Source organism: Haemaphysalis longicornis, unplaced genomic scaffold, assembly GCF_048455015.1.
Source record: "Haemaphysalis longicornis isolate Haplotype H1 unplaced genomic scaffold, Haemaphysalis longicornis Haplotype H1 scaffold_1, whole genome shotgun sequence".
In the NCBI taxonomy this organism is placed as follows: domain Eukaryota; kingdom Metazoa; phylum Arthropoda; class Arachnida; order Ixodida; family Ixodidae; genus Haemaphysalis; species Haemaphysalis longicornis.
The window spans coordinates 318,562,626-318,575,321 of record NW_027526203.1 but is presented as its reverse complement, the minus strand read 5'-3'; the positions used below and the strand labels follow the sequence as shown (position 1 = coordinate 318,575,321).

General features: G+C 48.2%; 1 protein-coding gene across 1 annotated transcript in view; it reads right to left on the bottom strand.

Moving 5' to 3' along the window:
* Positions 1-12,696, bottom strand: part of LOC144151235 (nose resistant to fluoxetine protein 6-like) — a 78,100-nt gene that overhangs the window by 21,155 nt on the left and 44,249 nt on the right. Inside the window, exons 4-8 of the mRNA XM_077682305.1 lie at positions 7,742-7,829; positions 6,856-6,992; positions 5,160-5,330; positions 1,074-1,167; positions 558-650 (exon numbers count right to left, since the gene is read on the bottom strand). Coding sequence (XP_077538431.1) covers positions 558-650; positions 1,074-1,167; positions 5,160-5,330; positions 6,856-6,992; positions 7,742-7,829 — 583 coding nt within the window. The remainder of the gene's footprint in view (positions 1-557; positions 651-1,073; positions 1,168-5,159; positions 5,331-6,855; positions 6,993-7,741; positions 7,830-12,696) is intronic.

The following is a 12,696-nucleotide window of genomic DNA, read 5'->3' as shown; positions in this document are numbered from 1 at the left end:
CTAGGAAATGGGGCTGGACCTTGTGGAGGCCTCAAGAAGGGTTTAGTTGGGCTGGTACTCTTGGTGGTGGTGGTAAGAACGTATTTATTGTCAGGTAGACAAAAATCAGCGGGAGAAGGGTGGAAGCAGGTAACACGTCGTAAGCAGTTGCCACCTTCTCCGCGGTCGTTTCTGTTTTCCGCTTCCATCAGTTTAGCGCAGCCGTCACAGCTAGAAGTCGAATCCGCGACCTAGCGATATGTGAAGCGCGATGATCTCATGTTTTGCTTAAATGCTCGGCACACTGCAGCTTTGTATAAAGAGCATCTCATCCATGGCCCTAGTTGTCACAGAATGCTTAGCTGGCAGAATCCCCACTTTCACAAGAAAACACGCCAATGCCCCTTAGTCAAGTTACCCCACGAGAAGAGGCGTATTTGGTATTTCGAGTAGAAGGCGCTCTGATGATGACCTCCGCATTATTTATTCACAATAAGGACAAAAAGTACAATAACAAACAAAGAAGATTTCTTCCGAAGTGTGACCTACTGCTGCTCTACTTCAGCTACTACTCTCACCTTAAATACCGGTGGAGAAAATAGCCAAATGGGTTGAACGAGCCCTGGTACTTCTCAAGCTTCTGCAGGCTGGTGTACGCCACCAGGATTCCTCTGCGAGGAAAAAAATATGGGGCGGAGAGGGGGGAGGGGTTGTAGGGGGCGGGGAGTTGGGGGAGTGATAACAACATGGCATGACACGTAGCGTAGCACACTTGGTCTAGGCATCTCCGGATTTGACCGTGTTTTGAGAACTCAAATTTACTTTTCTACCGTATTTTTTTGTGCATTTTTCGTTGGTATTGACTGATCTGCTGTCACTTGTGTTTCTTTTCCGTGAATAATCCCCTGTCAGCAAGTACACATTTCTACATGCTAGCAGTCTACTTTTGGCACTAATTTTCTGTGTCTCTTTCTATCTACTTATTTTGTTTTTCTTCTTCATGTGCAGTTCTGACCTAAGGCCTCATAGGACAATTAAAAAACAACAATGACAACAAAATAGCAGCGTATAGTGCTTTCTTCCTCAGTACTCACGACATGGTGACGAATGTCTCGACGGCCGGAAACACGTTGAGGACAATCTGGAAGGGGAACGACTTGCCGTACTCGAGCGCTTCGAAAAGGCCGCCTGCAGATAGGTCGCAGTACACAAGGTTACGTCTATGCGCCGCGCCTTGAGTGAGGGGGGCCCGCACTTAGGGGGGCCTTGAAGAAGGTCAGGACAGCGACGTACAGGCGTGCGTTGCCCTTGCCGCATTTTGCACATGGGTGCAGAAAAGCCCAGAAAAGCGATCAAAATGACGCACGTATCCCATGCGTCAGCTAACGTCGTCGCGTGCTGAATAAATCGGCCTTGCACGGCAGCGCGGGCTATCAGATGTGTATCGAGGAGCTGCGCTCCCATGCACGGCTGACAAGCGAGCGCGTCATGGCCAAGAAGTATAGCGAATGTAGCGATTATAAGGCACCGAAAAGCCTTGCCTGGCTCGCGTGTATTGTGTCACGGCATTGAGTGAAAGTAATTGTGAGCGATGGAGTGACTTTCTGGAGCGAGTTACAGAAAGCGTGGACACTTTTGACGGCTTCTTCCAAGTGCGGGCACTCGCACGCCCACAGTCTTTTGTAATTGCTACCGCAGCCAGTGTTAGAAATGGAGGCAGCTTTGCGCAAAATGCGCGTAGATATTTTGGGATGATCACAATCTCCACTCGTGCAGTCGCGACTGTTTCCTCTGTCTCACGGGTTGTTAATACCATTTATAAAGTTCCACCTGAGCCATCGAAAAAACCAAGGTTTTCTGCTGGAGTGCCACTGCGGTGGCAGCGATTACTGATCGAGTACATACTGCTGAAAAGTAGCGCCAAAGGAAACGAAAGTATTAATGACTGTGCACTACAAAAACCAAAACCCGCCAGGGCGGCGAGTAGGTACTATAGGTACTATCGTGATAAATTGAAATACGAACAACGGAGCACGTGGCTTTCAGTACACGCCGCGCATCCTGCAGCGACGGGCCGCTTATGCGTAGTGCGAACAAGTTACGAGAGTTTGTGTCCAACGTTGATATGGAAACATTGTCGTTCAGCGTGTGAGCGTTTTGGTTCGTCTTCCCGCCGCGTTCGGCGCCCGCTCACGCAAGCGTCATCTAACTTCGTCGCTGCGCGGAGTGAAAACAGCGCACGCCGCTAGAGTCCTTTATTTTTTATTTCGTGCTGACCGCCCGACGGACGATAGAAATACGATGGTCTTTCCATATCAAGGTTGTTCACGTACTCTCGTAACTCGTTCGCACTGCGCATACGCGGATGGTCGCCAGGATGCGCGGCATGTACTCAAAGCCACGCGCTCCGTTGTTCGTATTTCAATTTATCGCGATAGTACGTATCAGACCTCGAGTTAGATTGCCCTCTCTGCCCAGGCTGTGTTTACAACGATGCCGAAATGCAAAAACGATGGGGTGTATGGCACTGCAGCGCACGATGACAATACAACCTCCTCTAATTTGAAAGAACTAGCCTTTGGTAATTTACTCAGCTACATTCCAGTCCCGAAAGGCGTTTTTAATCGCTAAAAGATGATAAATGCGGACAAAATTTCCAACCATAAAGCCGGTCGTGTTTCAAACCTTGCACTAAACGACGTCAACAGTGACGTAATAGGGCTAATACTAAAAAAAAACAGCTATAAACTGCAGGTTAGCATTTAAAGGGACCCTGTAACACTCTTCGTGCAGTGCAAGTAAACCTACGCGACGTTTAGATTAGACCTCCAGGAACACCCGAGCCAAATATTACACGTGCACGTGAAGCGGTAAGCGCGCAAATCGCCGTGAAAGACGCGGAAAAACCAACCGCTCTCTCTTCAATTCTCCTCATTATGCACCCCTGGCATGGCCTCTGCGACGTCAATCGGGCCATGGCTGTCCTGGCTGTCCTATTGGCTGTCGCTGGTCAACTTCGCGGCTATATTCTGGCATTTCCTGTGACGATCAGCCGTCGTCGGCGCTGTGTATGAACCTCTTCTATGTCTGGACCTGTCCGCATGCTTTTGGTGTTTCTTTTGTTTTGAGTGCGCGCGGAGTTTGAGTGACGAACTAAATATTCCACTTTCACCGAGCCCACTCGACAACAAACGTTTATTGCTCCAAAAAACGCTCCACCAGCCTGAGCGCTTGCTTGCAAGCAGGCCACCATGCTTGCTTTTTTGTGGCACCAGACCGGAAATAGACCCGTCCACGTTGCGGGGAAAAGGACGAAACTCCCCGGCCTGTGACATATCGAAGGCCGCCGAACAGAACGCCGCGCGCCGCCCCCCTCTCCGGGAGAGAGCGCGCAGCTTCCGTCGCGTTGTCCGCGGTTGAGTTGAGAGGGAACATTTATGCGCGATTTTTCATCGCGCGTAGTTTCGGTGATAGTGAACGGATTTTTATAATTCCTGCGGGAGGAGATTGCTGGGGCAATAGACTTTACCCCCAAATACATTCCGAGTAGTCGATGGTAAGTGTTGCAGGGTCCCTTTAAGTTTCCAACAGGACTAGAGGCACGATCGGCGGCGGCCAGACTGTGACGTCACGTCTGTGACGTCATAATCTGTGACGTCACATGGCTGTGTCAGAAAGTGGCTGGGGTATCGCCACTGCTTCATCTGGTGCCATTAATATCTAGATTATTTGTTTGAAGTTTGCATTAAAATCGGTAACATTGCATTGTGACAAAGCAGTCCCTTGAACGAACCACACTTTTACTTTGTCCTCAAGACCCCTTTAAGGATCCCTAGTAGTCTGTACTAAAGCGACGAAATAAGCTATTTCGTGGCTGTAGTCTAAACGGGACCGTACACCTTTTCTATGGCGCGCCTGTTAGCGAAGGTGCATACGTTCGGCACGCTGAACCTCGAATGTGAATGTAGGATCCCGAGACTGTAAATTACAATATATGCGGCCAGCAAAGACGATATTCAACTTGACCTTATGGGAAAAGCTTATCAATTCACCGGAAACGAAGTGGTGCAGTCTCTTGTTGCGTGTGCAAATCACAGTCACACACGTTGGAAAAAAGAAAAAAGTAGGCATTAGAAGTTAATGGCAAACGACAGTTGAAAAAAAAGCAATTCTTTCCTTTTGCAATGTTGCTTTTACGCTATTTTTATCGGGATAAAAATAATTACAAAAGTTGATTCAAGGAGCGGCTATTCTTGTTTAGTCTTGCGTTTTACTAACAAGTGGCTTTGAGATGATAAGAAGACGCGTACACGAGTTCCGTATTTCCGAACTTTTACGGGTTTACACCATCTTTGAGAAGGTCGCGCTAAAACGAAGCGAATGCAGGAACCATGATTTGTTCCTGTTATCTGTATTAATTCTATTCAGACCCACTCTTTCTCCTCAAACTTCAAAAGTACAAATTAAAATTTACACGCTACACAAGTGAGTGAGCAACATTACTATTTTCGAATTCCTCCAAAAACATAGGCAATAATTTTGTTACAAGTAGCTTGCACATGAATGTAATGAATTACAGAGAAAAATGTAATTCTGACCAAATATGTGTGAATCTGATGGGAGTCACATACCATCATACGAATAATTTTAAAAGGGATTTAAGTGCGAAAACTGCTAGAAAGTCACTTGGTATGAGAACCCAGATCTGATCATAAGGCGTCGACTGCAGTGTCAGGTACGGGGTTAATTTGGGTCACCGATACTGGCGCTCGTACCTTACCGAGCGAAAAGAAATACAATTGTCATAGCATCGAGAAAAACTAGTTACGCTAGAATCACTGCACATTCCGCGGGCGGACACATTCGTGTCCCTCGTCACTCATGGGCCGCGGAGCGGGGTTGGAGTCATCAGTCCGCTCCGAGCGGTTGGTGAGTACAGGGTCATGATGACCATGAAAATGGGGATGAGGGTGCACCCGCATATTAGTACAAACGAATAGGTTTTGGCCCAGAGATAGGAAATTAATGACAAAAATGAACATGCGCGTTCCAGGCAGCGTATTTCCAACCGATGGCAAGATGGAAAGGCGTTGCCTGGGATGCGCGATCTCTTCGCAGTGGGAACCGAGCGCTTCTCAGCTGCAGGGTGAAGCGGCAGGGAGGGCTGCGTCACTTCTCACCGGAGAGGACGTAGCTCTTGTAGAAGAAGGTGTGCCCCAGGACGATCCAGGCCATGGTGATGACGCGCATGCCGTGTAGTGCCTCGAGCGCACCGATGGCAGTGCGCGTGCTCAGCAGCCGCTTGCCGTTCGAGAAGGCCGAGAAGGACAGCAGCACGTCCAGCACCAGGTCTGCGCTCGGAGCGCGCGCTATACGCGTCAGAGCTTGCTTTCTATTCGGCCACGCGCAACGGCATTGCGACGTAAACGAGCAGGCGTTACACAAAGCGAAAAATGTACTCCAGTGGTGCTTAAAAATAAAATAATAATTCACGTCCCCATGTTGGCCAAAAAGTTTAAAAAAATTGTTTTGTTTGACATGGAGGAATCTGAGAGGCTGAGATTTAGATTTACAGTTATCTGTCACAATCTGTGCATGGGGCATGCATGTAGGAAAACCATTGTGAGGACACGAGTTGGGTAGTAGGGCTTGGAATCTTATTGACGATGGGCAATACACAGAATGGCGGACTCGCGGCGACTTGTGAGTACTGAGTCAGAAGTCCTCGACGTGTTACTGGTTGCCTATATGGGCCGCTTGAGCCTGTAATGACGTAGAAATAGCAAGCAGGACACATAGAATGAGACATTGGGCTACGCACATGTACAGACAGCGCAATAAAAACAACAAAAATCAAAATATCGGGAGCCGGAATAGGACAACAATGATTACTCCATTTTGCCTCGCTTAGGTGAAATAACAGCTTGGCTTGGGCAAACACGCGGTGGGTACATCCTCGCTATGTTATTATAAACGAGCAATGCCAAAACCAGAAATTCGTACGTTCGAATGTATATGTTTAGAGCGCAGCTCTCAAGTGCCTCTCCTGTGGTTTTGCGTCGCCCCTCGCATCGTCCTCGTTGTAACCGAGAGAACGATGAGGACACCGAACATAGAGTGAGCAGGAAAGCAGAGGAGGAGAGTATGCTGAAAGTGGGGGGAGGGGGGTGCGGGGGGGGGGGGGGGGGTGCGGCTTGCAAGACGCCCCCGGCGGCGACGCGCTACGAGATAACGGCAGAGTAGCGCGCGCCGTCGTGCGTTCGCTGATTAAGCGATTACTTCCCGAGACGCAGCAGCTATGCGCCGCCGCCGAGAGGACTGCCGTTCGTGCTGCGCTCAAATTTCGCATTAGGGAGTGTCGTAATCGTCAGCCATTTTAATTAGGGTTTCATTTCTTGCAGACCGTACATCTGCCCTAGGACTTGTCGAATCGCATGTCTTCGTCAAAATTTTCTAGGCCACGACAAAGGTTCCTGGGCTACAAAGAATTGAAGGCAAAGGCCTAATGTTTAACTGTGACTGAACAATTGATAACAGTAGTTAAGAAAGGTGTTTTCTCCACCTTTTAGGCATAAAACCTTTCAGCCTCGCTCGAGACGTAAGCTTGTACGTTGAATTGTTCGCGCCTATGCACTTCTGGCATGGCCTATAAAAATAATATTTTGACAAACAACGTACTTAAGTACGGCCTTTTTCAAAATTTTATTTTATTTTTTATTATTGCGCCGCTAAGATAGAATTGGCCGTGGATGCGATTTTTCGTTTCGCTATTTCTGTCTCTTGGTAAGGACGTCCGTTTACTGGAAGTGCACGCAGGAGCAGCAGCAAAGAAAGAAGACGGAGTAGCTGGCTCGAAGGTCCAAACGGTGAGCTCACTCTTTCTGATGCCGCCGTCCTTTTCATCAGCGTACGGAGAGACGACGTCTTCGTCAGCCCAGCTGTGTAGCAGTCTGGGCGCTACGTCCAGGAACGTGCCCAGCAGCACCATGCAGAAGAAGAACGCCAGGATGGCCCTGCGCACCACAGGGACAATACTACTTCTTCTCGCCGGGGAGGCAGCCCGTTCGTCCTATTCTGACACGCGCGGCATTTACACATTGCGCCGTGCCCAATAGCCGAACCTTGCGAAGGATAACAGGGCTGACCGCGGTACGTGTGGATCGGGCATTCTTTCAGAGAAAGTATAGCCCTCACTAAGCAGCGCGACTTTAAAAACATTTCGGGGGAAGACACTGAAGTGAGGCGCACACATTGTTTAATTTCCTTACCACATTATAGTCTAGAATATGTAGGCCATGTTATCGGTTTTTCTCGGCCGATATACGCGTATTTGTAACGATATAGGGGCTCCCAAAGTGCCGTTTCCGTTGCACCATGTTCACCACCGCCAACTTGTTATGACGACGCACTGGCAAGTACGCAGGGCTACATGTTTAGCGTATTGCGAGCACGTTGTACCAGCGAAACCTGTAGGTGAATAATAATAATAATAACAAAAATAATAATAATCTTTATTACATTAAGCAGTGATGCTTGTGAGCGGGCTGTGCAGCCCAACTTCGTGCATGGGGCACATTGCTATGCCCTTTACAAAATATACAAAGATAAGGAGAAGGAGGGAAATTTTTTTTTCTCACGCTTTTCTCAGGGCTTCACTGCAATGTTTACAGCAACATTCTCACACATAAAGCACTTTCGCTCGTATTCATACAACCTCAGAGAAATCAAACCCCGCACTGCCTTGCCAGGTCCGCCGACTTACATTGCAATGAGCTGAAACGTGGTGTATCGCGTCCGCTCCCGCTTCTCGCAGAATGGCACCGTCACGTCAACTTGCGCCAGGTCTCCCACTGCAACGCCAAGAAACCACACTCCACTTGATGATGACGCTAGGTCGTATCTATGATTTTTGTTTACACTGCACTCTACCTACGTGTACCAGGCAAGTAGGTGCGTGCGCAACAGGCAATGATATTTAAACTGTCTTGGAAGTGAGGGGCACTTAACTCATCTTGGTTGCCGCTATGCGTCGGGCTTATATGCGCAAAATTAAGTGAAGAGACAACTGCACGCGTGACCAATATGATGTTGTGATGAATGCCTGGGCCTTGCATTGTCATTTGGGGTCTTGCAGGTTTCAGCGCGAGGAAAGGCGAGGTGGGGTTTGTGCGCGTGTGCATACGTGTGTGTGTGTGTGTGTGTGTGTGTGTGTTTGTGTGTGTGTGTGTTTGTGTGTGTGTGTGTGTGTGTGTGTGTGTGTGTGTGTGTGTGTGTGTGTGTGTGTGTGTGTGTGTGTGTGTGTGTGTGTGTGTGTGTGTGTGTGTGTGTGCGTGTGTGCGTGGGGGGGAGGGGGGACAACACACGAGCGTGGTGGTGGTGGAAAAACGTTTATTGTGCCAAAGGGAAGGGGTAGAAGGGCGTGGTTAGCCTCCTAAGTCCAGGAGGCCTCTTGTCCGGGCTGCCTCCAGTGCGCGCTTAACTTTTTTTTTTTTGCACTACAGATGAATCTATCCCTTGCCACACCCTGCTCTCAGTAACCAACAGTCTCATATCTGGCGCCGGCTACAGACAGGTACTTACTTTAACCACACGGTTCTCTCCTACATTTCCTCATCACTGTTCCAACACGGTTACTGCACTTGAAACGTGCCTCTCACTACCTACCACTTGGTTCACTCATGCCCAGACAACCCTAAACCGCTCAACAACCCATCACCAGAGCTATGGGAGCTTGGGCTGACCAGCTCGGCTCCGGAGAAACAACGAGTTCTGGTCGACCGGGCACGGGAATCAGCGCGGGCTGGCGGCCTCCTGGACTTGGGAGGCTGACCACTTCCGCTCTTACTCCTGTCCCTTTAGGATAAATAAACGTTTATATATATCTCTCTGTCCTCTTCCACCCCCCCCCTTTTTTTTTTCGTTGTCCTTGTCTTCCTCGCTAAAGCTTGCGAGACAGAAACCCACCAACTCGTCCATCGGTCGGTTCTCTTAAGTCATTTATCTATGGTTTGCTTTTCACCGGATACTCATGAGTTTTTCGGACGTCGCTGGATATCCTTAGCGTCTGCAAAGGATCCTTAGAGACGCAAATTAACTATATTGACCGACCCTCAGGCTGTAGCGAAATTTGCTTGCTAGTGCACTAAGTAGATGTTAAATGAAGGGCCTTTGCGGGCCAAGAACACCAGCTACAGCGCAAACAACAACTACAAAAAAACATTGTCTGGCCCCTCGGCGCGCCGTGGAGGGTTACGATTAATATGGTAGCATCTGGTGTTCCTAAACGTGCTATGAAATCTTGCATGCATTCACAAACGTTTTTGCTTTCTACCTCCACCGCAAGATCAGACGCCTTCACTATACCGTCAGATGTTTTGCAGCAACGGCTAAATTGAGAAACCCAGGAGCAACCTTAATCTTTAACAAACAGGTGCGAAACACGAAATTAGAAGCTTAATAAGGAAACAATTGTACAAGTGCATTGATTTTCCTTATTTCCCGCTGTCTCTATCGACGAACCGTTCCCAGTTCGTCGATATTAAAAATAACCATTCTAACTCCCTCTCGGTAACATCGGGTGCCCCCTAAGGGTCTGTCTTCGGACCCCTTCTGTTTCTAATATATATTAACGATCTACCCATGCATGTATCTTCTCATATCCGCATGTTTGCCGACGATTCTGTTCTATACCGCAAAATTACTAACCCTTCTGATCAAACTGCGCTTCAAAATGAGCTTAACCGTGTACAGCAATGGTGCGACCTGTGGTTAATGGAGCTTAATCCCACTAAATGCAAACTCGTTTCTTTTCAACGCCAGCGTAATCCCTTGTATTTTTATTGCGTAATAGCTAATTCGACTCTGGAACAAATTCAATCCTATAAATACCTAGGCGTCACATTATCCAGTGATCTTTCATGGCGCACGCATATCGTGAACGTCATATCATCAATATCATCAGGAAACCGATCTCTTCTTAAAGCGTCATTTGTGTCATGCCCCACTGAACATCAAACTTCTCGCCTATAAATCTTTAATCCGAGCTAAACTAGAATATGCGGCTCCCATATGGAGTGCGCACCAGGTATACATGATCAATGAATTAGAATCAGTGCAAAACCGCGCCCCTAGGTTCATTCATTCCTCATATTCATATGACATAAGCATATCATCCCTTAAACGCGAAACTGGTCTTTCAAAACTTCCAGTGCACCGCCGCATCACCAGCCTTTGTTTGCTACACAAGTTTTTCTACAGCCCTCTTAATCAAGCACCCTACATTGTCCCACCGACGCGCATATCTCACCGCACTGCCCACCCGTATCAAATTGCCCGTCCACATGCTCGCACTACTACTTTTTCTGCCTCATTTTTCCCCTGCGTAGAAGCGGACTGGAATGACCTTCCCTGTGACGTTCCAGCCATCACGTGTTCATCAACATTTAAAGAGAAGGTCACCACGCACATTTCCATTTGAAGACCTGTGTACATTTATCTGTAACCCACTCCTTATGTAATACCCCCTACATGGGGGTCTTTAAGGTATTAAAGTGATGTGATGATGTGACGTGATGTGAAGTTGCGCGTCTGGACTGCATGGGGTGCTCTCGCAGTCATATGTTGCGTAGGATCCTGCGTAATCTCGCATTCTGTTAGTTATTTTTATACTTGATTTCCCGTGATATAAGAGCATAAGCACGACTTTTTCTTCAAATTAAAATCAGTTCTGAGACAGCGCCGTGTACTTTACCCCCCTTTTACCAAGTTTTCCGTCTGCTGTGGCGTTGTTGCCACACATTTCTTTGTTCCTATTTTCAATCGCGCCATAATGTGGAAGCCATGACGAATTTCACTCTTGCCTCGTGAACCTGGAAACAGGCCAGAAAACTTGTATTCCAAACCCGCAATTATAACTTGTCATCAACTTGGACTCGAGTAGTGCGTATAGCTCCTCGGCCCCAGCCCTTTAGCTAACAGGCAACCCCAAACAAACACATTTCACACCCCACACGGCTTACACGCCATTTACCCCCCAATACACAATCCACTATGCCGGCCCTGCGACATCGCAGCTACACTCTACCGTATATTTTGGGCCTGCCAGTCAAACCCAAACCTTGAGCCAATTCCTAATCCTACACACGAGAGTGAAGTTGCCAGATCGGACCTACGTATGCAGCTTTGGCTCGCTGAAAGGGCGAATACGGCCGGCCGCATGAGCGGAGTCCTGGACTGAAGATACCGCCCACTTACCAGCTCCATTTCACTGCTGAATAGTTTTTTTAAAGGACGATAGCCTTTCTTGGGCTACTTAAACGCTAAAATTTTGGTCTGTCTGCGTTTGATTCAGCCTTCCTGCCAAAATTTAAAACAATTCGTCAAAAATGAGTATATTTATCGACAGAACCGTTCAAAACAACTAAAACTGCTGGCGTTTGTCATACATGTCCCTATTATTTAGCTCAAAGGAAACCCCAGGCACATTTGAGGAAACATGTGAGTACCAGTCGTGCTCCCGTTCTATTAGCTAAGAATTCACGCTGAGGTGTTTTTGAAACAACACGTAAAAAAAATTAGCAGTGGCTTAGCTTGGATATATGCCAGGATATACGTAGCGCAAGCTAAGGTTCAGCTGGTTATTCTTGTGTTTCCTGGTTGTCTAGGATTAGCTGATTATCATGCTTACTGCTGCTAAAACGATGTCCAATCAAATCCAATCCAATCCTATCCAGCCCAATTCAATGCTATTCAATCCAACCGTGGCGGCGGCGGCGGCGGCGGCTCCGCCGCACCAGCTGTGCGCCGTGAGACGTTACTGCTCCTCGCGCGTGCGCAGCACGGCTGTCCAGGAGCCACGCGAAACTGCCCAACCTCGGCCAGTGTAGCTTACGCTACAAAAAAAAAAACAAAAAAAAAACACAGCGTTAAAAATGGCCCACAAATATTCCAGTACGTGCAAGACAGAAGCAAGCACGAAGAGAACAGAGCTCCCGCTCATGCCGTTCCGGGCAGAACAAGAAACAAAAGATAAAAAAAATATGCCCGTTGTCCCAAAAGATGGCGCGCGAGCAGTGTGAAGGCGAGAAAATTAAATTGCATTGAGCAAACCTACATTCAATTCATCGCGGGAGGAGCGAGATGGCGCAGGAGATCGTGAGAGGTGGGGGCGGAGAAGGAGTTACGGGGCAGGGGCGGCAGAATGATATCGTCTTTTGACGACATTTGCAGTGAAGCGAGCACATAAGCGGCCAATTTCTTCTTCTCCTCCCCGTTGTCCGAATTTTGCTATATTGAATATGTACCTTACCTTCTTTTGTCTGCTTGACCGCGCAATATCCTCGTATGCTTGTGCGTGAAGACTACAATGATTCGGCAGCGCGTGCGCCGTGATATTAGCGACCGACACACGGCGACGCAAACGCGGTGATGGGCACTCGCCGAGAAAGAATACAAATTTACCCTGATCTATTAACGGCTGTCACTGCAACAGCGGCCTTTCACTGCGCGAGGCGCTTTTTTAGGAAAGCGGCTCGAGCAGTCACACCTACGACCCACACGGCAGGTAAACGCAAAATCCTACAGATTAGCCGCACACTTTCACCAACCCTGGTTTTGCTTTGTTCAAGATACCGAAATTTCCATGGTGGCTATGTGGCCGCATATTATGAAACTCTAGGAGCCACAGGCGCTAGTAGCCGCGTTGGTGGTGGACGTAAT